The 26,476-nt window shown below is 37.5% G+C and overlaps 1 protein-coding gene across 5 annotated transcripts in view; it reads left to right on the top strand.

Annotated features, from left to right (window-relative positions):
• The window catches only part of PCCA (propionyl-CoA carboxylase subunit alpha), a 421,040-nt gene that overhangs the window by 389,818 nt on the left and 4,746 nt on the right, over positions 1-26,476 (top strand). For 4 of the 5 annotated variants that reach the window (XM_065409497.1, XM_065409531.1, XM_065409513.1 and 1 more), the window contains one exon: positions 15,272-15,412. The exons of the other annotated variant lie outside the window; for it this stretch is intronic. In XM_065409497.1, coding sequence (XP_065265569.1) covers positions 15,272-15,412 — 141 coding nt within the window. The remainder of the gene's footprint in view (positions 1-15,271; positions 15,413-26,476) is intronic. 5 annotated transcript variants of the gene reach the window in all.

Raw genomic sequence — 26,476 nt, 5'->3', positions numbered from 1 at the left:
TTTGAAGTCTACAAATAGACTGGTAAATCTTGAAAACAGCAGAAGAATCTGGAAGTGTATTCCTAAATCTACACTGAGTTTGGAATAAGTTTTTAAATTTCTTTGTGTTAAGAATATCATGACGGAAAATAATTAGTAATTGCTCTCACATCGTGCAGAAGTGGATTTTTCCCCTCCCCTCCACACACTGGCCAGAATGTGCAGACTTTTGTTTACTTTTGAACTTTATAGGAAAATATTAATATTAGAATATTTGTAAGATTTATAGGATTAATAATATAACTACTTATACAATGTGTAGGCTGTTGTTGCCAATTGTCATTAACATGTACATTGAAATTCTGTGAATAAAAAGTAAAATAATGGTGTGCTGCAACATCAGCGTTACAGTGGTAACATGTTTCCCTGGGGTCAGTAGTTCTCACACTGAGGTCTGTGGAGCACCAGTGGTCTACAGAACTCTTTCCTGGTGATTCAGAAACATGTCCGTATGAAAAACAAACTGTAAGGTTGGGAAGGGAGGTGAGTCAATGAGAAGAACTTTGTGCTAAGAAGTGCCTCACAGAATGAAAAGTTGAAGAACCACTCTTCTAAGTATCAGAACCTTAGTGGCCAAGTTCTCTGCCAGTGTAAATTAGTGCAGCACCATTGACTTCAATGGAGTATCTCCCATTTACACAAACATTGGTGAAAAACTATTATAGCTCAAATGACCAATCAATCAGTTGGATTGTTTTTGCAAATCCAAGGGTGTGAAGTAGATAGGCATAGTTTTTATATAAAATATAAGGTAAAATATTCATACACAAATACATCAACAAAATACATTTTATAGTATAATAAAACTAATTAGGAATGTCTTTTTGTGGCACAAGAAGAATCATCATTGAGTGAGGACTGGGACCAAGATGCTATTTGTTAATTCAGAGTATAAAACCATTTCTCTTGGTGCTTTAAAGTTTCATTAGATATTGGGGGGGAAAAACTCCTTTTTTGCAATTCAGGTTGGCTGTAACAGCTTCATAGGATCATATGCAATTTGCTCTTAACTGGAAAAAAAAATCAGAGTTCACAGAAGCCAGCAGTGTACTCAGACACACCGTGTTCTTAATTCTTTATTCACAAAACCTTGGTCTAATTAAAAAAATTAATACTGACTCATTCAAACAAAAGCTGCAAAATAGTGCCCTAAAGACAGAGGTTAACTCTGTTGTAAAATAATGACCAAAGCTCACATTCTTAACTTTTTTTAAACCCTTGAGAAAACTCCATAATTTATATGTACAGTACCTGGCAGAAGGAGTTGCAGTTTGGAGACTCACTCAGCAGGGTAGTAAGAATTGAAGAGTCTCTTTTGCAAACGTATGTGTTTGCATCTTTTTCTAATCTCCGAAAAATGTAAATAGTTACAATATAAAGTAAGTTCAATTGCACTTCAGCAATATATCACATAAAGTGCCTTCAAGCACAATTCAAGGTTACATCAGGAAGTATGGGGGAGGCCTAAGGGGGAAGTACACTCTAAAAGCTCAAGTGATAGACTGAGAGACAGGGAGATTTTCAAAAACTCATAGGGCATTTGGATGCCCAGCAGCCAAATCCCATTTTGCCTTTGGAAATCTCCATCACAGTACTGTATCTCCATCATTCAGATGAGTCATAAAACCAAGGTCCTTATTAAAGTTCCCACTTATTAAAGTTCCCATGATGCTTTTAGCATGAGTCTGTTAACCCTGGTGATGTGTCAAAATTGCATTTAGGTGATTAGCTTCCACCTGTCTTCTGCCTACAGTATAGTTGGATATGATAATCTTCATCACTTCATGTCTTAAATCTATTGGGTAGTATTGCTGTTGATTGTCAAATGACTGCCATGACTCATTGCAGCTGTGGCTGCACTGTAGTGATGGGCTAAGGCATCCCTAGCATAGAGCTGATTGAATAGTATTCTGCAATTATTAGTCTTTTTTTTTTCTTTGTGAAGCATTTGTGAACCAGTCCTAGTTTTGCAAAATAATGGCCATGATTCAGTAAATCACTTATGAGTGTGCTTAACCTTCAGCATGGGAGAAGTCCTTTGAAAGCAATTTTCTGCCATTTCTTGTGTTTTTACCTTATATTTTACGTCTTGTGTTCTATTTTCATGTATTTCTTTCTTTCCCTTCTGCCCTCCCCACTCTTACACCCTTGGTTCATTTTCTTTCTTTCTTTCTTTTTCTTTCTTGTCACTTTTCCTCTACTCTACATTTCATTTTTACCCTCTTATTTTACCTTTACTTTTCCTCTTCTCTATTTCCATTCTCCTACTCCAGAGCTCCTAGTGTTAGACTTTAGCGGTTCTAGTATGTAGTGCTTCAACTGCAAACAGCATTAGATGTAGTACATAGTAAGTAGAGCATCTCATTTCTAACAGGAGTAGTGCTGTTAGTAATTCCAGATGGGACAATATGCCATTCTGTACTAAAAGGATTAGAGAATATGACAATGGATTCAGATTACTCATTCAGGTCTCAGTCTCACATCCTGAAATCATCCCATGAAACTAAATACTTTGGTATGCAAAAATTTAGGTGTTGTAGGTATATAAAGCTGTGATTCCGTATAATTGGATATTTAGTACACAGGACTTAAGATACATAATTTAATTAAACTAAAATTTGTATCACATCATAAAATTAATGGGAGTTTTTATGCAAATAATATAGTTACTTACCTTGCCCCCAGTCTGTTTTGTTAGTTTTATTGCAATTGGAATAAAATTGTTAAACAGAGCAGCCTAAGACTGGACAGTGAAAAAGGAAAATGAAGAAACTGACACAATTTTTTCCCGTTATTAATCAGCAGTTATTCACTTGATCCCTCCTAATGCCTTGATTGCTGCTGGGAAAATCATAAATATAAGGGACCAGTCTATAAAAGAACATTTTTTTCAATCTGCCTTGTGCCTGTTTATGTCTGATATAGCATCTTTCCTTTAGGTGGATGAACGGCATGAAGCACTTAGTAGAGCATCTTGGGTGAAACCTTGACCCTATTGAAGTCAATGGGAGTTTTGCTAGTGACTAAAATGCAGCCAGGATTTCACCCCTGGTCTCTAATATGAGAAATGCTACTAGTAATCCTGAATGCATTGCCAGTCTGTGGAAGTGGCGTGGAGGTGATTTGGCGAGTAGCAGGTAGTGTGCACGAAGGAGGTTATTACATCTTTGGTGGCTTTAATAAACATAGGTTCAGTCAAACCTTTTCCCTGGTTTCACTTCATGAATGGTCACACTCCTCTGCTTTGACTTTTGGGTTTGCAACAATCCCAGAATGCGTCCGAATTTGCCAAGTGTTCACTGGCTTTGTGTTTTTCACCTCAACCCATAATTCAGCCCAGGTTCACTGATAGGTTCACAAACTCATCCAAATCTTGGTTTTGTAGCAATGCCCTGGTTTCAGGTTGTTACAAAATTTCACACTTTTGTCTGACTTATTATTGCTTGTTATTTGTATTGCGGTAGCATGTAGGAGCCCTGTCATGTACCCCACTGTGGTAGGCACTGTACAAACACATCACTAAAAGACTGACTGACTTACCATATGGTATAGTGGAACCCTTGATTTCAATTGTCTTCTCTAACTCTGAAGTTCTAGATACCACTGCAATGAACTGATGCCATGTCACACAGGCAAATAGAGTGGATTTCTTATGCTAGATTATGCACAGTATATTCGTAGTTAGTTCAGATACTCACATTTTAAAACCTAAGGCATGCTTTCCTTTTTGAGACCAACATCAGTAAGTAACCCTATTTTACTTTGACCTATGAAATTATACTAAAATTGCGGTTCTAAACGTGAAAGAAAAGCACATTAATCTCTAAATGCTAAACCCTTTGGCTGGCCCTAGATTAGATGCCACTATGGATAAGCCTTCATTCTGGGTCTCCTTTGCTTCCACCATGGTGCTTAGCAGTCTCTTCACTACCGGCTGGATCGGCGGGCAGTGATCGATCCAGCGGGGATCAATTTATTGCATCTAGCCTAGACGTGATAAATCGATCCCCGAGCGCTCTCCCGTCGACTCCTGTACTCCAGCTTGGCGAGAGGCGCAGGCGGAGTCGACGGGGGAGTGGCAGAAGTCGACTCACCGTAGTGAAGACACCACGGTAAGTCGATCTAAGTACGTCGACTTCAGCTACGTTATTTACGTAGCTGAAGTTGCGTAACTTAAATTGATCCCTCCGCCCCCAGTGTAGACCAGGCCTCACTCAGCCTTTACATCCCTCCCTTTGAACCCGTCTCTAACTTGCTATTTCATGGCTGTGTTAAACCTTCCGAACTCTGTTAAGACATCTTAATGCTGAAAACTTTATTGTGTCTTGGGTGAGGTGGCTACAGCTGACTGTATGAAACAGGCAAGCTCTTAACAATAATTTTTCAACAGTCAGCAAACTTTGTAAACTGTGAAACCACACAATTCACTCACTTCATCCCCCTGTGTAAAATAAAGATATTAAAACTCATCTTCTATAAGTACAGCGCATGGTCCATTTTAAATTGTTCCATGTTCTTACACACCTGACCCACTGAAGGAGGTGATTCGGAGTCTGCTCCTGCGTCCATTAAAATCACTATTGGAGGTACTATTGACCTCGATGGGAGCAGAAATCAGTCCCTTATTATTCAGTCACCATCCAGATAGGAAAAAAGCAAGAGTGTTTTGGGGTTTTTTTGTTGTTGGGTTTTTTGTTTTTGTTTTTGAAAATTGCAGCAAAATGGCATGTTTATCAAGCCTGCTTGTTTATTGACAATGAGCCTAACTGTGCTCTCATGTGAGTGAATTTTGCCATTGATATCCATGAAAGCAGGATTGGTCCTATAGTTGGTGGTGATAGTTGTTGGCATTTTTTACACTATTTCTTTAACTTTTCTGTAAGCTGAGATGACGTTAACTATCGATTTTTTTTTTAAGCGAGAGCTCTATCTTACCCCAAATTGTATAGTCTTTTTAAAAAGGTACCTTACTTAATGGCTTATAGACTTGTAATTAAATAAAACAATTCAAGCCAAAAAATAGGAAGCAGCCTGTTCCCTTAGCAGATGTTGGCATTGTTATGTCATTGAAAACCTGGCTTTTGAAGATCTATATTATTTTTCCTTTTCTTTAAGTTATCAGTTATAATGTATCACCCAGACCTCTGGTCAAACCAAAATGCACGTGTTCCCTTTGTGAGCATTGTACAGTTAATTCTCAATGGCCTTTTTTTTATGGCTGTGGAAGTGCCACTTATTCCAGCAAATTACCTTTGCAACTTATGCACCTATTTGTTAGACAGCTTACAGTCACCTGTGGGCTGAGCACCGTTCATCGCCACCTTTATTCTTTGTGCACCTGCACAGGTCTTCTCTGCCAATAGCAAGCTCCAAAGTAGTTACCACAATTAAGCCAAACTTTCTCCCTTTGAAAGATGTTAAAGACCTGCTTTTAATGGTATCGTTACCATTAACTACAGCTGCTTACTAATTATAAGAGCAAGAGGAAGGAGGCTGGCTACCTATGTGGTATTGTGCTTGTATTTTCAGTACACTGTGCCTTTGTAGTCATTATATTTATGATATATTTCAGATCCGAGCAAACAGAAAGGATGGTAAAATTAAACATGGCTAAGTACCAGGGCATTGTTTTGGTTTGCTTGTTCTGTTTTGCATTGTACCTGCTTTGCCTTTAGCCTGTGTGCTTTTAGGACCAGGGATCTGTGATTTGCTTCAGCCCTGCCTGCATACAGCCCCATATAACACTGTTAATGAGAGCTGGTTAAAAAACACTGACATTTTCTTATAAAAATCGGACACATTTTGCAAACATGTTCCCATTTTTCAACTAGCTGTGCTGCTAAACAGTCCTCTGCTGTGGGATGAGGAGAGCAACCGAGGGAGAAGGCGTTGTCAGTTCTTAAATTTCACTAATACAAAATAAGCAGGGCAAATGTTCGTACACATTTAAAATACCTGTGTACATTAAATTAAACCTCTATTTAAAAGATTACAGCATGTGAGGGCGTTTGTTAGATTTAATTGCTCTCCCTGTTCACAGCAGTTCATACACAGTCTTTTTCTCCTCTAAAGGAAACTGGCCTCGATCCTGTCTATGACTAATTGCATAATGTGAGTAGTCCCACTGGCCTCACTGGACTGTTCACATGTGTGAAGTTAAGCACATGTGTAAGTGGTAACAGGATCAGGGTCTGTCTGCAAATCTGAGTTATTGCTTTAAACCTTATGGGGTTTTCCCAATACTTTTTCAGACAGACCCTATCAGAGATATGTCCACTTTCCCGGAAGGAATTTCTAGTGTGGTGAGAGCAAGAAACAATCTGTTGATAACATAATTAATCTGCTCGTCCCCATTAGAAACTGGTGTGTCAGGAATCCAACTCTGGCCACACAACAGGCCACGTGGATCTGTTCCATTCCGAGGTAGCTCTCACTGGGCTTTTAGTTAAATGACCGATGTAAAAGTAAATGTTTTAAGTATGGATTTGCCTATATATGTAAGCAAGAGTGATGAAAGTGATGCATTAGATCACCGTAACATATTGACATTATCAATTATATGTTATTAAACAGCTTAGCTAACTGAATGATTTACCTTGTGTTTAACTGCCTTTTTCAATTAAAGGTTGCAAATGCTGGGGAACTGGGGCACAACAGTAGAAACCATATATTTTCTCCTGTTAACACCAGCACTGCTGACATGCAAGTGATGGGAGTGTTGGCGTTTTGCTGCAGGCTGTAATGGGCTAGTTTAAATGGTCTAAAAAAAGTGATTAATGATTAGGAACAGGGCTGTTACACAGCTTCACAGCGCTTTTCCTCAATGCGTTTCCATTTATGTCAACTACCTGCACACTTGGGAGGTGTTATTTCAAAGTAGTCAACACAGTTTTTTTTTCTGCTGCCATTTGTTTCCATTTCATAGGTCCCTTTGGTTGTCTAGATATAGTTAATGTTTCTTTACAGTTGTAAGCTTCACTGATAAAAGAGGATTATCCACAGGCTTTATTAGTCTAGTAACCAAAAGCTAAACTGTTGAATCTGAGTGCCACTTTAGACATGGGGGAATTTCTTTCCTGATATCACACATACTTGGTATTATTTGAGAGATAGTGTAGCAGAAATTTTATAGGATATCCTGAAATTAACCAAACAACTCACTTTTTCAACCAATAGACAGTTTTCTTATAACCATGTTAACTTCCGTGTACTAGAATTTGCAGCAAACACTAATTTGCACATTAGTACTGCTTTATTATAAATAAACCTGTAAAAACGCTACCGATATTCTACATATGTGTGTGTGTGTGTGTGTGTTGCTTTGGGAAATGAGACCAATACAATTTTTCTGAAGCTACTACTAGACATAACACGTTTCCTTTGCCCTATAATGCAAATTACAGTGGAATAGTGGCAATTGAAATAGCTTATGTCTCTGTACGCATGGCTTAGAACCTGATATTGGCTGTATGTTGGGTTGCCATTGAAATTCAGCATTTACCCACCGTTTTCATGCTACGTTCTCCAAGATACCAACTTATTTCCTTATGCTTGCAATCAGAGGAGTGTGGTAACTGTTGACAATGGTTATTTCATGGGTGACCACAATATGAAGCTAATTGTTTACCCTCCACCCCTATATTGCTATATAAAAACAGGATTTTGCCATAAGTTTGTTGTTTAAAAAGTAGAGTCCTGTTACTTCAAGATAACTCATTGTGGGCTAGCAGTACACTCCTGCCAGGCAGATCTTAATATGGCTCTAAAACAGCGGTGGGCAACCTGCGGCCCATCAGAATAATCTACTGACAGGCCACGAGACACTTTGTTTACATTGATTGTCCGCAGGCATGGCCACCCGCAGCTCCCAGTGGCTGCAATTTGCTGTTCCTGGTCATGGGAGCTGCGGAAAGCAGTGGCCAGCACGTCCCTGCGGCCCGCGCCACTTCCACAGCTCCCATTGGCTGGGAACGGTGAACCGCGGCCACGGGTGGCCGTGCCTGTGGACGGTCAATATAAACAAACTATCTCGTGGCCCGCCAGCGGATTACCCTGCTGGGCTGCCTGCGGGCCGCAGGTTGCCCACCACTGCTCTAAAAGAAACAGCAAACACCACTGGATAGGGCAGGTTGCTGACTAGAAGCCTGAACATGCCACTTGGGACATGAAGTGTTGGAAGGCTCAGTAGCCAGCTTCCCTTTTGTAGTGGTCTTGTTACCTTTGAGAGATGCTGCTCATCCAATTCCTCCTGATTTGTTTTCTATTAAGGTGCTTGGCCAGAATGCCAACAAGTCATACAGAAAGAACATCACAGTAGGGCAATGAGATCAAAATGGACTAAGTTTAAAAAAAAAAAAAATTAAGAAAAGTAACACTGAGCGTTATTTTCAAGCACTTTCAGCACACCTCAGTGCACAAAAGGAACACCGCTTTAATGTACCATATAATGTTCTTGCAATCGTAATGATTACAAGTTGTATGTGTTTGTAATAATTTTGCAAGAGAATATACAATATTTTGTAACTTCAAGGTGGCTTGCACAGCACATGGGGAGGGACTCCCCAGGATTTTGTCCTTTATATAGACATACATTAACTGGACTGAATATTATAATATATAATTTATGATTGTAGCATGTGGGAGTCTGGGATCCCAAGCTTCCATCTTCTCTCTGCCTAATAAGGTCTCTAACTAATTAGCAACAACTTGGATTTTATTTTTTAAAACAGAAACTTTTGTGTGTTGGAAGAATTTGTATTTTTGTTCTATGGAAGGGTCAGCAAAACACCTGCTATGGATAGTTTGCAAGTGTTACTTGTTAATTCAGGCTCCCAAACCCCAAACAGAATATTGTGACCATTCACAAGTCATGCTCTCCCAATTAGTTTCCTTTTAGAAGCGTGTCCAGATTCGTTACACATATTTTTTAGTTTTCTGTTGAACTCAAACACTTTATTGTAGAGTCTGTTCGTAAATCGTGATGTAAAAATAATTTTTTTCTACACATCAGTACAGCACTTTTTCCCCCTGTAGTTTAAGAAGCACTGCTCATGGGCAGGTTTCAAAGGAACCTCATCTCCATATGGTTTTACTCGATAATCCTTTATCCACCATCTTCAGCTCTCATTCCGTTGCTTTCTTGCCTGTGGCTACGTTTCTATCTCTGCATCAATTAGCACAGTGATTTATACAACAAGCAAGCAGTTTAGAGGTAATGGTACACAATTAACATCTCATTCCACCATAAAGGGTATGCTAAATACCCCAGTCACTGCTTTCTCTGCCTTGAATTGAAATAAGTGTTTGTCCTAATTCATATGCTATCTGATGTGAAGTGGGCCTGCTTTGTACTGCACTACACCATTAATCTAATTATAGATAGCTGCAAATGAAGTGCTGTCTGAGCACAGAGACTAAAGAAAATAGCGCTTTTGTCATTTACCATGACTCTGTAAAGCAAGATCGCACTTTACATGGCACTATGGCAAAATGGAAATCTGAATAATATTGCTGCCTGTTGCATCTTTTCTAATTACAACAGCATTGTAAACACAACTGGGCGCTGATATAAATAGAGCTGTAGATATGCTGTCATGTGGGTTGTAGGAGAAAATCCTCAGAGTGCTGTTGTATTAAATGATGCATCCTGATTGACAGCTACCTTGAGACTGCGCTGATGGAGTTGTCAAAGCATTATGCTAACAGGCTGCTCCAGTGACTGCAGATGTACAAAGCTCTGAGGCTCACAGAGCTTTCTAACGTCTGTCTGTTCATTTCACCTTCGTCGTCTGGGTTGTAACTCCAAGAGAAGGACATCTACGAGCTTTAATTCTGTATGTTTTTGATCCTGACTGTTTAGCCTTAGCCTAAAGTGAAGGGGATGGATTTTGCATGGCTTTAACCCTTGTTAGGTTTTTCTAGAGTGTTAATTATGTATCACACAATGAATTGAAAGTGGGAACCATGGCTGGATTGCTATTCTAATTAAGTTTTTGCTGCTGGACTGTGTTCTGCATGATGGTGATTTTCTCCTTCTTCCCCCTCCTCCCTTTTGCTGCTGTTAAAGGCTCATGATTTTTGTGGGTATTCATTTTTGACTGTCATTTTCCAGCACGTGCAGTGTTTGCTCCTGCACTATATTAGGGATGTAGTTGCTTGTGTGGAGATCTTAATATTAGTTCTTACTACCACACTGTGGAAGTAAATTAGCTCCAGAACCCAGAGCTCAAGATCTCTGTAATTTGAGACTTACTTTAAATCTCCTTGTTGAGTAAGAAGTCCTTGTCTCTAAAAGAAGATGATGACTGCCATCTTCAAGTAATATGGAATAAATACACAAGCTTTCCTATTTATTTGTCATGGTGAAAATATAAACAAGGATATGGTCACTGCTTTGAAATGTAAAGAGGAATTAACGAAAAAGACAGTGTGCTGATAGCAGTTCAGCATTGAACGTTGCTTATTATTGACTTGAATGATTACTGGAAAACTGTTACTCATGAGCTCCCGATGGCCAATTGACACCTGTTAAATGACTTGAGACAGAAAAGGAAGCTTACTAAGAGCGTTAAAGGGAAATTACCTAGCTAATAAAGTTTATTAATTCAGAAATGGACATTATTCTACTGTATGCAGTGTAGTTGTTTTACTGAAAATAATCAAGATGCACAGTGGGCGACTTATTTGCTAGAAGCTGAGCAATTTACAATTTGTAACCTTCCTACCAGAAAAATGACAGGTTTTAAAAACATGGCTGAATATAATGTAAAGCATACTGTAAATCTGCTTCTGGTCAGCAATCCAAATAGGTACTTAAGTTACATATATACATACGTATATTGCTATGTTAGATTGCTCTATAAAATATCCAGTGGAGTTTGAGTATTTACAACTCATGAGAACGTGAGATTAAGGTATGTAGGGAAGATCATATTTAATGAACTAATGCAAGATGTAACAGGATGCAGTTTGAGCATCATACTTGCAGCATATTATATTCTGTTATAGTTTAGTTTACTGAGCTTTTCTTTAAGTGGAAATGTATTTTAAATATGTGCTTGTGACCTCCTTTAAACCACAATTGGTTGCCTACATTTTTTTCTTTCTCTTTTTTTTACCACTTATTCTACTTAAGAGATTTATACAGTAGGTTTAAAGTAAATATATATAGTTTTCAATTTATTGCCTTCTCTTTGTACCTTTATCCCTGCACATCTGTTATTATTATGCCCTTTTCTCTAGTCAGAGAGATTTAGTTGTAAGAGGTGGTTTTGCATTACATACACCATAGCATTCATTTACCAAGAGACCTAGGACAGCGTACTGTTACCCTAAGCAGACTGTTAGCTAGCATCACCTTTCCCTACCATCGTTTTTGTTTACTGATAGTGGACTTCAATAATCCTGTGAAAAAGAAATACCTGTTTTCTACCCAATCGGGCATGCCTGCCTCCATTCAGGTACTTTATTAACTTTACTTTGGCTGGCAGAATTACCCTCTGAAACCCTGCAGAGTGGAGCAGTGACCAGAGACAACTGCTGATGAGTTCAGATCTGATCAATGGCAGATTTCGCTGCTGCTAAAGTCCACCGACAGACAACCTGCTTATGACTCCAGCAGATGTTCCTTCTGTTTTAGACCAATGAAAACCTTATGGTCTCCACTTGTAATCCAACCTCTGCAATGTTCCCCATTCTCCCCCTCACCACCCAACCAAAAAACACCTTAAAAAAAACATATGGAAACTTCCACTTCAGATTTTAGATTTAATTCAGCAAAGCAAAAGTGCAACAGTATTAACTTGCATATAGCATCCGAAGAAGTGGGTTGTAGCCCACGAAAGCTTATGCTCTAATAAATGTGTTAGTCTCTAAGGTGCCACAAGTACTCCTGTTCTTTTTGCGGATACAGACTAACACGGCTGCTACTCTGAAACCTAACAGTATTAACTGTGTGATACAGACATTTTTGGTATGTCCTTAATTGTCTTTGTTTTAGAGACATCTGTAGGCATTGTATGATTAGTTTGGTCTTCCTAAGGCCTTTGCAGTTCTCATCAAGCCACGTGTGTATGTCTCAGGTTAGGATCAAGAGCTCACTGACCCCCTCTCTGTAATATGGTTTCTGAGAGCTAAGAGAGAGCTTTACAAAGGAATGCTTATGTGGGGATTTAGTGGGGTCCAGCAGAAAGTAGAAATACATCAAAGATAACCTTAAAGAAGGAACCTTCTCTCTGGTGCTTTGTCTTCTTTTTTATATTCTGAAAGGTCATTTGTTAGCCAACTGCACCAAAAAAGGCCTTTCCTGAGAAGTTTACTGTTGTTATTTTGTACTTTTAGATTACAATAACTCTCTTATCCCCAAAACAGACTAAAGAACAATAAACAAATACAAAAGGAAAAGGAACAGTTCATCAATAACAAAGACCTGCATTTGAAAGCTGTTAGTTTACTGACTCTCACATCTCATTCCAAGCAAAGCAGGAGTCCTGCAGAGAAAGGAATGTAAAAGATATGAAAATTATAAAGATGGTAAAAACTGAGTATTTGGTTGGTAGGGATACTATAACTTGGTATGGAAAATTGAGCTTTAACGTGCAACATACAGCAGGACACTCTCCCTGTCTCCCATCCCCCTGCATTGCTTCAGGTTTTGATGTGGGTGGGGAATTACTTTAAGTATTTCAACCTCAGTAAAATGTTGTAAGACGGCTTGTTCCTTGGAATTAAAGCAGATTTCCCCCCCTGCATTTAAAGTTTAAATTTTGAGGTTGGGCAGTGCAGAAGAATCAATCTATATAATACTTAGAAAACCAAATGGAGGGTAGGCATAACTTCTGAAAACTATATCAAAGTAATCTCTAACACCATTTCTGCCAGTCCAGAAAGCTAACTTATTTTTGTTTTCTTCCAAGACCTAGTTTTTTATTATTATTATTTTCAAACTATGAGTACAAAGCAGACACTAACCATGGATACTGAAACTGTGCAATTTGGTGTAATTATATTCCCCCCCATAGATTTAATGAAGGACTTTTAAGTACAATTTATCTTTGATAAATAGTCCCTCTGCACAGAATGTTTATTAGATTGACAGCAGAATGCACTCTGCTAGCTTTTTTCCCCTGCCACTTATGACTCAGATGAATTTAAATAGGAGCAAAAAGCTTTTATTTGCACTGTAATTTCACTTAAGGATCATATCCTTCAGAAACTGGCAGACACTTGTATGTCTTGATTGCAACACACACACTCAAGAGTAAAGAAACATGCATAAGATGTTATTATTTGACCTGTCACATTGTCGCAATTCTGCTTGCAACTTATGTTATCAAATCTCCTCTAGGTATCTTCTCCCACCCCCCACAAGTGTGCATACACGCACATGGTTATTTTTTTAAAGGGACATGGCAAGCAGCTCACTGCATTCAATTTAGTCATTTGTGCAGAAAGGTAAATAACTTACCTTATTTTGTTTTTGAAAAATGTACACGCCACACTCTAATTGACAGCATGATGCCAGCAGGATGTTTTCAGTTAAAGCAGCTTTTTATATACAAAGTGGTGCAGGCTCATATGTGCAGCATCAGACGTACTCAAGGCATACATATTTTGGTGAGAGTCCGAAAATCTCCAGGTGGTGGGTATAGCTTTGTTTATTACTGTGGCACATGACTAAATTCAGAGGTTTTATTTGTTTCATATAAATTGTATCTCATATTTCTGAGTTCCAAATATTTTCCAACCAAATGGTTACATTGTTCACTGCACATGTTCCATCTATCCGGACAGCATTTATGTAGGATGATAACCCTCTGTTAAAACCAAACAATGTGTATCTTCAAAAAGCTGTTTTTTAAAGATTTCCACTGCAGTTAATTAGCTTACCATTGTCTTTTCCGAGTATCCCATTTTACTCCCTGTGGAAGCAGAAGTTAGACTCCCCTTTGCCTTCATCTGTGTCATTTTGTATAAAAATGAAAAGTAGAAAGACTCCATTTAACAAAACAATGGTTAACTATTTCAGTAGACAATATATTTTTTAAAAGGTGTTAAACTTTACCTCATCAAAATACACATTTGAATTTTAAATGAACTTAAGCCTACACCACTTATTATTGAAACCTTTGTTTAAATGATTGATGTAGTGCAATGCTGTTCTTCACTCTCAGTTGATGTTGGGAGATCAAGGAGTTTCTCACAGAGACCTGCTGCCATCTACTGGATTTCTACATTCAGTTTCACATGCACTGCAGCAGATTTGAAGAAAAATTCTCACAAACTCAATGAAATGTCCATGAAAGTGTACACAGGTTTTTAAGAACTGAAGTAAAAAGGGATATTGACATACAAATGTACATAGTTTCAGAAAGGTTTAGTTTAAAGGGATGCTGTTAGATAGTTCAGGCCCTGGCGTTTTGTTTTGTTTTGTTAATTTATAAAACATCATAGAAATATTTTTTCTTTTTAAATTTAGACAAAAACAGTTAAATAGTTTAGGTTGAACAGGACACATCACCCTTATCCTAGAAGGGTTCTATTCATTCTTACCTCACATAGAACTACCAATAGGACATTTCCATGCCTTGTTTGCAGCACTATGCTTGTACACGATATTATGGAAGTGAAATTGTCTGATCTGTTTTGATTGCAAAAGCTGAATGAAGTGTAAGCTGCAAACACTGAATAGTACAAAGTAAAGTAATGTTTTAAAATTAATTCATTGTTAATAGTCTAGGGAGGCGTTAGTAATTCAGGGCTAAGTTAATTCTGCTCAGTGACACACAGGTGTGTATCTGAAATTATTCCATTTAATTACTCCAGACCTAAACCAGGGTAACTCAGAGTAGGATTTGGTGAGAAAAAGGATATTTTCTCTTTTTAAAATTATTTTTAAATTTTAATCTTTTTTCCCTTTGGGGGGGAAAAAAAAGAACCTGAAATGTGTTAACCAGATTATTAATCCAATATTGCCCTTTTAGTTACTCAGTGCTGCTGTTTGGGTTGTCCTGTATTTTTACCTTTGTCCGTATACTCAGGTAGTGAAAATTGTGACACGGATTCAAACTTTAGACAGTTCCATACAGTATAGATAATGTGTGTATAGTATAAAAACACCATCTCTTATGTTGTCATACAAATAGTATATCAGTGCAAGACTTTTAGATCATTACAAAGAATTCACACGAGATTAAATATTTTAAAACATTTTTCTTTTTGTCTTTTCCTTAAGTACAAGTTACGAATACTGACCAAGCTTGCTGCAGAGTTGAGTAAATACATGCCAGAGAAAGCAGTGGAGGATACAACCAGTATTTTGAGATCACCAATGCCTGGAGCAGTGGTGGCGGTTTCTGTAAAGCTTGGGGACTTGGTAAGAGAGGCTCTTTTGCTATATATAATTTTATACTATATTCCACACAGTTTTCTCCACAGTATAATTGAAAATCTGAGCCAGTCTCCTTTACAGAACTTTCTTTTGTAACATTGTCTGGAGAGTATGATTGTGTGTGTGCATTGCTTGCTTCTTTTTCATTATCCGTTGTTTATTCCTCTGTTTAAGCTGTACTTTCAAATTACATTGGGGTGGGGGGAACTTTCATAGTTGGGTGAGAGCAAACACTTATCTGGATAGCATGCTATCCTGTAACAAATGCCCTGGCAGGAAGAAACTTTTTGTTGATTGTGGTGGGGGAGGTTGCTTGATTTTCTGCCATGGACCAGTTAAGTACTGTAGTTGTCAAATACAACCTTCATGTTTAGGTGAAACAGGATAGATGTGTCCTGGGGAAGAGTTACTTGATTTAAAAAAAAAAAACTGTTGTCCTTTAGTGTCAGGACAGGAGTACTGTGATTCACACATTCCTGAAGGGAGCATTCCATGCTAAGTAAGAAATCTCTGTAGGCGATTCCCTCACTCTGTCCAAGGAGCAAAATCTAGGGAGAGGAGGGTAACAGGACACATCACCACTATCCTGGGGGTTTCCATTCTTTTCCACCACACAGAACTAGAAAAAAATGTGATGTTTGAGAGTTATGCTTTACATTACTCAGTTTTGTGTGACCTCCGAGCACAACCACATTAAGAGACTTGAATCGGAGCCAACTTACAGCGTTGAAGGGGGTGATGTTATACTGGGATAGGGGACATTAGAATGAAGCAACACAGGCCTGAGTCTAAAGTGCTTAGTATTGTTATTGTTTAGACAGTACCATAAATAGACATGTGGCACTTTACAGGCAAATAGAAAATCCTGATCCCTGAATTTATAATCCAAGAGTACGTCTATGAAGCAAAAAAAGACCAGCAGCAGCAAGTCTTCAGAGTCCGGGTCAACGGACCTGGGGCTTGTGCTGCAGGGCTTAGAATAGCAATGCAGACACAGGTTGGGGCCCAGGTTCTGGAATCTGGGCTCTAAAACACAGTGAGACCAGGCCTGAGCCCAAAGTCTACATTGCTGTTTTTAGCCCCACAACATGAGCCCCATGACCCCGAGTCAGTTGACCCTGGCTTTGAGACATCTGCCGTATTTTGTTTGTTTGTTTTGATGTGCAGACATACCCCCAGGGTACAATCCTGACTTCAGAGAGAGGTTGAGTACAAGCTGGATAAGGACCCCAAATTACATGTTTAATCTCAAAAGGTGTGGCCCTATAAAATTAGTGCTTCACCTTGTTTTACAAATTTCCATGCAGCTTTCTCTGCTTTTACACAGCATACATATGGACATTTCTCTCTGTTGATAGGAGACAGCGGAAATAAAAGCTCCAGGTGCAGAGATCCAGGAAAGTGGGGCTTTGCCTCCATACGTTTATATTTAATATGTTAATATCTATATGTTTATATTATGTTAATTAAATATAAATAAAATGTATGTATGTACACACACACACACACACACACACACACAAAATCTGAACTGATTCCAGTTCGGTAAAAATGCAACTGAAAGGAAAACTCCACTGTGTCACGTGGCAGAGGTCTGAATATTTCTTGACTGTTGTAATTGCTGCTTGTGGCAAAAGTTGTTAAATGTGCACTTTTAAAAACTGTTGAATTCACTTAAAATGAACCTGTTTCACCACTGAATCTTAACAAACTCTTATGCCTGGGAAGTGACTTTATGCACAGGAAGTGAGCTGGATTACTCACTGGTGTAAAGTGAATTGTGTGGGAGTGTCTGCAGGATCAAGGCCTGAAACACTCAGATGCCTCTTTCACAAGCGATCAGAAAAGCTTATTAGTAAATCATGTGTTGTTTACAGCAAAGTATTAGCAATCTGTCAAGAATAAAAATGAATGGTCAGTTGTTAATAGTTAGCAAACAGCTAGTCTTGAGATCTGCCTAAAAGCTGGTTGGAAAACTGACTGCCTACAACCGATTCATCTCATCGTGTGGAGAGTGAAACCCACTGCTTCTATGTAGAGGCAGTAAGAGTTGCCTAGTGAGTAAGGTACTAAGCAAATATTTGTTTTTGTGGGAGGAAAGATAATGTTTTCAAGGTATTTCAATATTGCAAGACTGAACCGTTTTTACGTTACACTTTTGATAGTATAAATGGAATGGGTTTAAAAAAAGTTAATTCTGCTGGATGTTATAAAATGTTTTCCTTGTGCCTGACAAATATTTTGTGGTCTTGAAGGAATAGAACCATGGGGGGATGGGGCCACGGCCAAGGAATTAAAAACCTCCCTGTACAAATCCACAAGTGGTGCAGTGCAAGAGTACAAGTTGTTAAATAATGTGTGAGGATTTTTTTCTCTCTTCCTCTCCTGCAGCTTTTTGCTGGAGGCACTGAGTGGCAGAGCACTTGAACAGCATAATCTCTGTTCTGCCGCCCTGAGCTTGTCAATGCTAATTGTGTGGCTTTAATTACAAAAACACACTTGCGTTATTGGAAAGGGTTTAACTTAAATCCTTCCTTTCCAGGACTAGTGTCAAAACTTTAAAAAGGAGCGGAGGTAGTATCAGCTATCTGCACTGAATAAGCAGTGGGATGGTGTGATTCAGATTACATGTCTTGGCTGTCCATCAGAACTAGGTTCACTCACTACAGCTGTTCAAGGCACGATGAACAGGGAACTGTAGCTCTCTGATAAATACAAACCTTTTTGTCCCACTGCTTGAATGTGTTCTGATCCTCCTTTTTTTTCAGGCTGACTAAAGAATTTAAGTCATCTTTGTATTTCCAGCTGTATTTACCAGTTAAAATGGTAATGGTGTCTGAAAACAATGCAGCTGCAAAGCAGGGAAAAATCAGATGCTGTTCCTAGTTTTCATTCAGGTTATAGCTATTATGGATAAAACGGCATTGTTATTAGCTGTTCCAAGATTTTTTTTAACTTGTGACCTATGCTAAATATTATTGGAAGATCATATAACAGTCTCTGCACCAGGGCTGTGCTCTCCAAGCGATTATTTTCAGAGACTTCAATAGCATTGGGAGATAGTCTACATTAGCCATACTTCAGAGGTAACATTACAATAGAAAAGAAACTCCTAGTGAGGGGGCACATCATCTTTGTTTGAATGGCTGCATTTACAACTGTCTTTATTATCAGCCATTTCGTTATGGGCATTTTGCTTGGCCAGGTAAAACACATGGTGTTGGTTAGTGTCTCTCTGTGTCCTTGCCAAATGAGAAGCCAGCGATGGTCTCTTCATTAGCTTTTCTCAGACTTTATATCGTTGCCTTTCAATAAAATAATGTTCTCTTTTGGCTGCTATTTATGAAAAACGCTTTGGGCTGCTGAAGCATGATAGAAGGCTGTATGTGTGTGCCCCAGCGAATCTGATAACCAGTTTGGAATTCACTTCTGCCAAAGAAGTAGTGCACAGCCTTCTGCTCTGCTCGATTCCCACTAGGGGAAAGCATTACTTGTCATACGAAGAGGAGTAGGACTTCTCCTGATTTTTTTTTAGCTTTATCATTGCTTTCTTCTTTCCTTACCATTTTCCCCACGTTATCTGAGGGATGTAATTAAATGTCACTTGCTTGTCACTGGGAACAGTTAAAAACAAAGTAATGTGAACAACAAAAGTATTGTGAATTTGAAAACTCTCCGAATGAGAAAAAGATGATGATATTTAGCAGATGAGTCTTCAGTTTAGGCTAAACTTTTATATCTTATTTGTAATGATAGCACTGTCTCTCTAGTAAAGCACATCCATTTTAATTTTCTGTGAAGGGGGTTATTATAAAGAAGTACATATTAGAATGAAAGCCTGTTGTTAAGAGGCCATTTGGTATAGTCAAAATTCAGGACATTGGCAGTGTTAGATGAGACAGGAGAGGTTATACACATTCAAAATCATAGCCTAGGCATTGATCTTGCTCAAATTGACTTCAGCAGGAGCACAGTTGGCCCCCAGGCACGGATTGTGTACATTGCCATCTTCATAAACCTCCAGTAAAATGCTACAGATACAATTTTTAATCTTGTAACAATTACAAAAAATACAACAACATTTAAAAACTCATTCTGAGCTGCACAGACATTCTGTATTAAGCACTGAGGGCAGAATAAAACAGTGTTTACTAATCCTTTGTATATTATTTTCCGCTCTGATATTCTGCTTTGAGCTCTGTGTGTAAAGAATGCTGTAGAGTGAATCGGGAATATGGGAAGCAAAAGATATTATAGTTCTGTGTGCATAGCTCCAATGTTGTATCATGGTTACAGAAAACCTGCCAGGGTGCTCCCAAAATGGGTTCTCTTCATAACTCTTCTGAGTTTGCTAGTCATTGTATACGGCAACAATAATTGATCGTAAAGGTCTCAATGGCCCTCTGAAAATATTATTTTTACTTTTTCAATTTTGCATGTATCTGAAATAAAAACTTTTTTAAAAAAACACAGTAACTAGAAATAGGTGGCATTAATAAGCCAGACACTATTTAGTAATCTATAGCCTGCAGAGTTGGATAAATCAGTTTAATTATTTTCTTTGGGCATCTACAAATATATACAAAAGAAAAGTGATTGTGGATAAAATGTCCAGACACAACATGGATTTGTTTTTTATTTAATTTGTTTGTATATTATTACAGCCATAAGAAGACTGTTAGAGGTTTCTCTGTAATTAAGGATTGTTATCTCAATTTTCAAGATTTTTTTTTTTCAATAAATGTAAGACCATCATGATTTGGGAATATTATCATGTCAAATTACTTTTTTAAATGGACATTTCTCATTTAACAAAACTACCATGACTTTAAAGTGAAGCTGTAATTTGTAATTTAAAACTTTTGCTTGAATAGCAGATGTCTGTCTACTGAGAATGCACAAGACAGTTTCCCCCCCCCAAATATTAATATATTATGGAATTTAACTGATTTGAGTAATTTCAGAATTAAGATTAAAAGCCTGAGGATTGTTTAAAACTGCTGAAGTGAGATGTGTTGGCTAAATTCATTTTGCAAAACTACTTAATGCTGCTAGGCTAGAAACGAATTGGGAGATTTTATTGTAAATTGAATTCAAATCCTCTGGCAGTAAAGTCTAGAAAAAGGCTTGCGTGGATTACAAACATGTCCAGTCTGAGTTTTTAACTTTAAAATATTTAGAGTGAAAAAACAAAACCTCCACAAAAAACAAAACCGCCACCCAAACACATACATTCCTCATTACATTGTAAATTCTTGTAAAATAAGATATTGGGCTTTTATACGCTACCTGTTGCTTTTCACCACTTCACTTGTAGTTTCAAACCTTATTTGCAATTCAGTCCCAAAAATCTAAATAAAGTAGATTTGTCTTTTTTTTTTTTTTTTTTTTTACTTTATGTCCATAATAATTCTTATTCCAGCTGGGGGGAATAACCAAAATGGAAAACAGAAGGAATGGGGTTGGTAATTTAATGTATACCTTTTACATAGAAATCTATGATATTATTTAATATACCCGCATATTTCACAAACCATACACATTCTCCACTCCAGTTGTGAATAAACCAATAATTTGCGGGTACAATTATTGCTTTCTGTTCATTTTTTCCTTTTTTTGTGTGTGTGCAGTGTTCCCAGTGTGGATGTTAGCTGCATATTTCTGAAAGAGATAGATTATGAACTTGATCAAACATGATCAGGAATCTCACTTGCCCTTTTATGCATTTCGTTATATGTTTGTACATTAATTAATTACAAACATATACATTTCATTATAGTTTTTGTGTCTTATTGTAAGGAAAATTATCAGTAAACTGAAGCTGAAACCATTTTTACAATTTCGAAAAACTATAACATTCAAATAGCAAAAACATTCCAAGATTCCCACCATGCTGATACAACAAGGTTGAAGGCAATAGTTAGATTAACTGATTTTTCTATTGTGATTTATGCTAATAAGTGTCCACTATTTTCAAAATGTATTACTTGTTAAAAGTGTATGTTGTTTAATGTAACATTTATATTGGTCTAAGATTGCATTCTTCTATATACAGTTGACTTTAATAATTTTACTTATTTCTTTATGTAATCACATACATTGAAGATTCTTTGGGAGTGGGGTTTTATTAAAGGTGAAATTCTATTGTAGTAATAATAAGAAACAATTCATAAATAATTAGAAGGCCTTACTAGAGAAAAATGTGTAGATGCCTCTCTAAAAAAAATTGTGGCTGTTTTACCAAATTCATAAGAACTTTTAAAAGATCACTGTTAAATCAAAATATTTGTGTCTAAAACAGAAACTAGCCTTTGTCTTAGGCTGTCAAGACCATCTATGTGTGTAGTATTTGGTGGTAACTGCTACCACCAAAATACATATGTAGCACATCAGCTTCCCCAAAAAAGTTTTGGAAATTTCTGAAACCATTGGAAAAACTAGTGTTTTGGATAAGTGGGGGTGCAATGACCAGTGCTCATTGCTGTCAGGAGGACGTCACTGACCTTCGGTTAATCAGAGGTCAGAAAATCTGGGATGTGCTATACCTACATTCATTCATTAAAGGAGTGTGGCATAAAAAGTTGAATAATCATCTGTCAAGCACTGTTAATTGCTGCTAATTATATTTTCAACTCTATAGCTTCTGTTTCCAAGTTAATTTGGAAGGAAGGGGAAACCTGCACTAATTATTTTACACAGATTTGGACAACGTCAAGGAATTTCAATTGCTGCTCATCCAATTCCTCCTGATTTGTTTTCTACTTAGGTGCTTGCTGCCAGAATGCCAACAAGTCATAGAGAAAGGACATCATGGGAGGGCAATGATACCAAAATGGACTAAGTTATTTAAAAAAAAAAAAGAACATTAAAAAAAGTAACACTGAGCATTATTTTCAAGTACTTTCTACATACCTCAGTGCACAAAAGGAACACGGCTTTAATGTACCATATAATGTTCTTGCAACCATAACGATTACAAGTTGTACTGTTTGTATTAATTTTGAAAAAGCATATGCAATATTTTGTACGTTCAAGGTTGCTTGATTGTTGCTTTATTATTGCATAGTCTCCCATTGTCCATTCTCGGTATACATAAATATGTGGGGATGCGAGTGTGGAAATTATGGGAATATTGAGCGATATTTACCAGCCTCCCTCTACCCTCCCCCCCCCCCCCCCCCAGGCTCAGAAAGGAGACAGGATTAAAATCAGATTCTAACTGCGCTTTTAACCAAATCAGAGATACTTTTTGCTTGTGGATATTACTGGGCTTTTCTTCAGATCTAAGAGCCTTAAAAATGTGTTGCATTCAAACACCTGTGTTCTAAATACAATGGTATTAAAAATGTAATTGAAGGATTTTCACTTTTGTAGACAAATCAGCAGGGTTGATATTGATCCATCTTTTTAGGGAGCCACAGTGCACCAGAAGGTGATACTGTAGAGGGCCCTGTAAGCCCTCGGAGCCTTCTGTCTAATTTGGCAGAAAAACACAGAATGTAGGACAACAAAAGAACTATCCTGTTCCATAAGAAATCTTCATCCCACCCACCCCCTTCTCAAAAAAAAAAAAAAGACTTAATTTTTTCAGCTGCACACAATGATTTGGTGCTCACTGTTGCATTGAACACAGTTGCTGTCAGAACAGGCAGGAAACAGTTTTCTTTTAATTGCTGAAATCATTGGGAAATGCTTCATGCACTGCTTCTATACAGCAGATGCTGTGCATTAATTGGCCTGTGTAGGACTGACCCAGGGTTCCTTGCAGCGGGCCCAATTTTAGGCAGAGGGTTTAAATAGCTTATTTATTATTTTGTATAACCTGGCATACATTATGAGTGCTTGCACGTGTTGTATTCATGGTCGGCAGTTTCTAATGTCATGTGGGTTTCAAAACCTGTGTTTCTCTGGTAATGTACTAGCAGCAGGTAAGCTCTAAATACCATCCATCAGAAGCTAATTTTTTATCCAGATACACCAATGACTGATGAACCTGTCTTTTGTCTGAATGTTTAGCACAGTAGAAAGCCATATGCCACTGGCACTGGTTCCTATGCATTCTTTACAGTTGCTAGAGAGTAGATTTTAAAAAAAAACTTCTCCTGCATTTACATCCCTTTAGTCTTTTATTTATTTAGCAGTTAGCACTTTCTAACATAATTCCATTTTTTAACAGCAGAAGGGGATTTGGGTCTTTTAAAAGCAATCTGACTACTCTCATTTTCTTTATCAGAAATATTACTGCACACCCTTAATAGGGAACCTTGTTTTGTTACTCCCCGTCTGTTCAAAACAGACCTTAGCCCATTAGAAGGTCCTCCCTTGTGTGGGAAGACCACAGCTGTTACTGTAAATCTCATCCAGTAACTGTATCACCCCCATTTTGTGGCTCTGAAGGATGAAATTGAGAAATGGAATACTGTGCAGTCATCCTTTACATCTCCAATTTTAGGCCTTTGCACATCATTTTCATGCTTTTATTCCAAATCAAACAACGTTAGCGAGGAAAACCACCTTCTGCTAAATGCCTAGCATGAAAGGTAGTTTCTACAATCTTAATTTTTTTTAAATAGAGAAATCCAAAAAAGTCAACTCTAACCCCCAAAATCTTTGCGGTCTCCTCAAGGCTATTCATGGTTTGAAATCCAAAAAGTAGGTAGATACCTAAGATGCAGCACAGAGGAAACAAGAGCTGCGCTTATTTCACAAACACAACTTAAAAAGGGTTCTGTTTCTTTAAATCTTTGTGAAAGAAGTGGATCTAACTTCTTATGAAGGATATTGGGGGCTTTAATCAGAAATAAGAAGTGGTTTAAATTATTAGCACAACAAAGCAAACTATAAGCTTGAACATAAAAGTCTCTGGGGGAAAGAGTCCTCTGAAAATAAATGGGACTTGATAGATTTCCATATCATTTATAACTTCCCTTAATTACACTTGGAAGACTTGCCAGTAAAACTGGAAAATTGGCAGCCTATATCCATTATAGTAATTTTGCCGACCATGGCAAGCAGCTGGCTTTACTGGATTTTATTTCCCATCACTTACAATTAATCATCAGCTGGAGATGTCTGAAACTCTTCAAAATGTAGCAATACTGTGTGACATTCAGGCCTCCTTAAAATGCTAAAATCTGCTGAGTAAATGGGCTGAGTTTTCCTTCAAGCTAACTCATTTTGGTGCAAGGCAGGCTGCTGCTTAATGAGTGCTACTTTGATAATCGGATGCGAATGTGAACCTTGACCCTATGTCAAAGGAGAGGACGCAGTAAGCTGGATGAAAGATACAAGATTCAGATCTACAAACTTTACACCAATTAGACATAGAGTGGAGAAATACATCAGTGCTGATTGGGTTTATCAAAAAGACTTGTGGGACTTGTGACCATTTTGTAAGCCTAACATTGAAGACATCCTGTCACAATCATTAAGTCTTTATCAAATGATTCACAAAAGTCTTAGAGACATGTACTATACTCACAAAGATCTCTCAGTAGTAATGCCCTCAGATGTCTTATTGTACCTCTGAATTTTAAAGAGCCATCTCTGGGAGTACAATTAATCCTTATGTTCCTCCTGTATGCATAATGAAAATAGCTCAAGGTTGCTACTTTTCAAGTTCCACTTCCACTCCTCATCCTGAATTATTTGGTTAGAAAAACACTGAAGACAGTTCCACATATTGTCTGTAATCTTTCTTTAAGATTGGATAAATAAGACCATGCAGTCCCTAAATTAGACAGAGAAAGAGTTAAAATGGGATTTGCTATTCCAAAATTTCATATCTCTATTGTTAGAAGCAGTTGGATATTAGGTTCCCTTCTCTTCAATTCCTTTCATTTTTGGATCTGCTTAAAAAATTAAAGTGGATTTAAAAAATTAACTATTGAAATATTCGGAGTTACACTAAAAATGCATTCTAGAAACTAAATCTAACTTGTCCATTTTCATATTCACATTAATCCAAGCAATTTAAATGTAGATTTTATATAGCATAAATCTATTAAAACAAAACAAAAAAATCCTTGTTTCTTTTTAACAAACAGAACAAATTGGTCTGAGCCAGTGCAAACTAATCAGAATTTTGGGGTTATTTATTTGTTTGTTTTGACAAATTTGGGTCATCAATGACTTGTCCCTATAAATTTAAAACGTAAAGATGATTGTGAATCAAAATTGGATTTAATTGTTTAACATATATAGGGAAGAAATAGAACATGTGAAAAAAGGCATAATACTTTAAAAAGCCCGGATTAATCCTTAAATAAATGAGGAAGGAAGAAGTTGTACACACCACTAAGATCTTCATTTACAGTCTAAATAATACGGACAGGCTAAAGGATACACACAATTATGTAATGAAAGAAATTGGACAAAGCCCAAAAGAAAATAGAGATACAGATGCCTAATTTTAGGATTGTACAATGAAAGGAATCATAAAGATTTAACAAAAGAACTGTGATTAAACTTCTGTGCTTAAGTGATGCTTTCACCAAGTAGTTTTAAACAAATTGCACATTATCAGAAGTACTGTCACAGCATTTTAACTTTGGGTACTTACAAAAAGCACGCTCTGTCTTCTAAATGAATAAGAATACTAGATATTGACTAAGTTACTTTTGTGTGTTGGATTTTTTTGATTTCTTTATAAAGCCCAACTCTTTTATTATCATCCCTGTAAACACACATCTATATCAAACACAAAAATACTACATTGAATTTGGGGCATCAAACAGAAGCCAAGGAATACAGAATACTGATTCTCACTCATTTCCATCCATTTGCACTGCAGTACCTGACGTGCACAGAGACAACTCTACTTAGCATTTAGACAGTTAATACATTTTTAAGGCTCTGCATAAACATTAACTGATTAATGTGCCAACCATCTGACCAAGTGATCCATTTTACAGACTGTGAAACTGAATTGCACAGGAGCTTGGGACAACTTGTGTGCTTGACATTAAGCACCAAATCCATATTTAGGCCCCTAAATGCCCAGATGTTTTTCAGAGCTCTTGTCACCGCTCCCATTGACTTTGCTGCTTT

This window comes from Emys orbicularis, chromosome 1, assembly GCF_028017835.1.
Source record: "Emys orbicularis isolate rEmyOrb1 chromosome 1, rEmyOrb1.hap1, whole genome shotgun sequence".
In the NCBI taxonomy this organism is placed as follows: domain Eukaryota; kingdom Metazoa; phylum Chordata; order Testudines; family Emydidae; genus Emys; species Emys orbicularis.
Note: the sequence above shows the minus strand (reverse complement) of the source record. Positions and strands in the feature narration are given on the sequence as shown.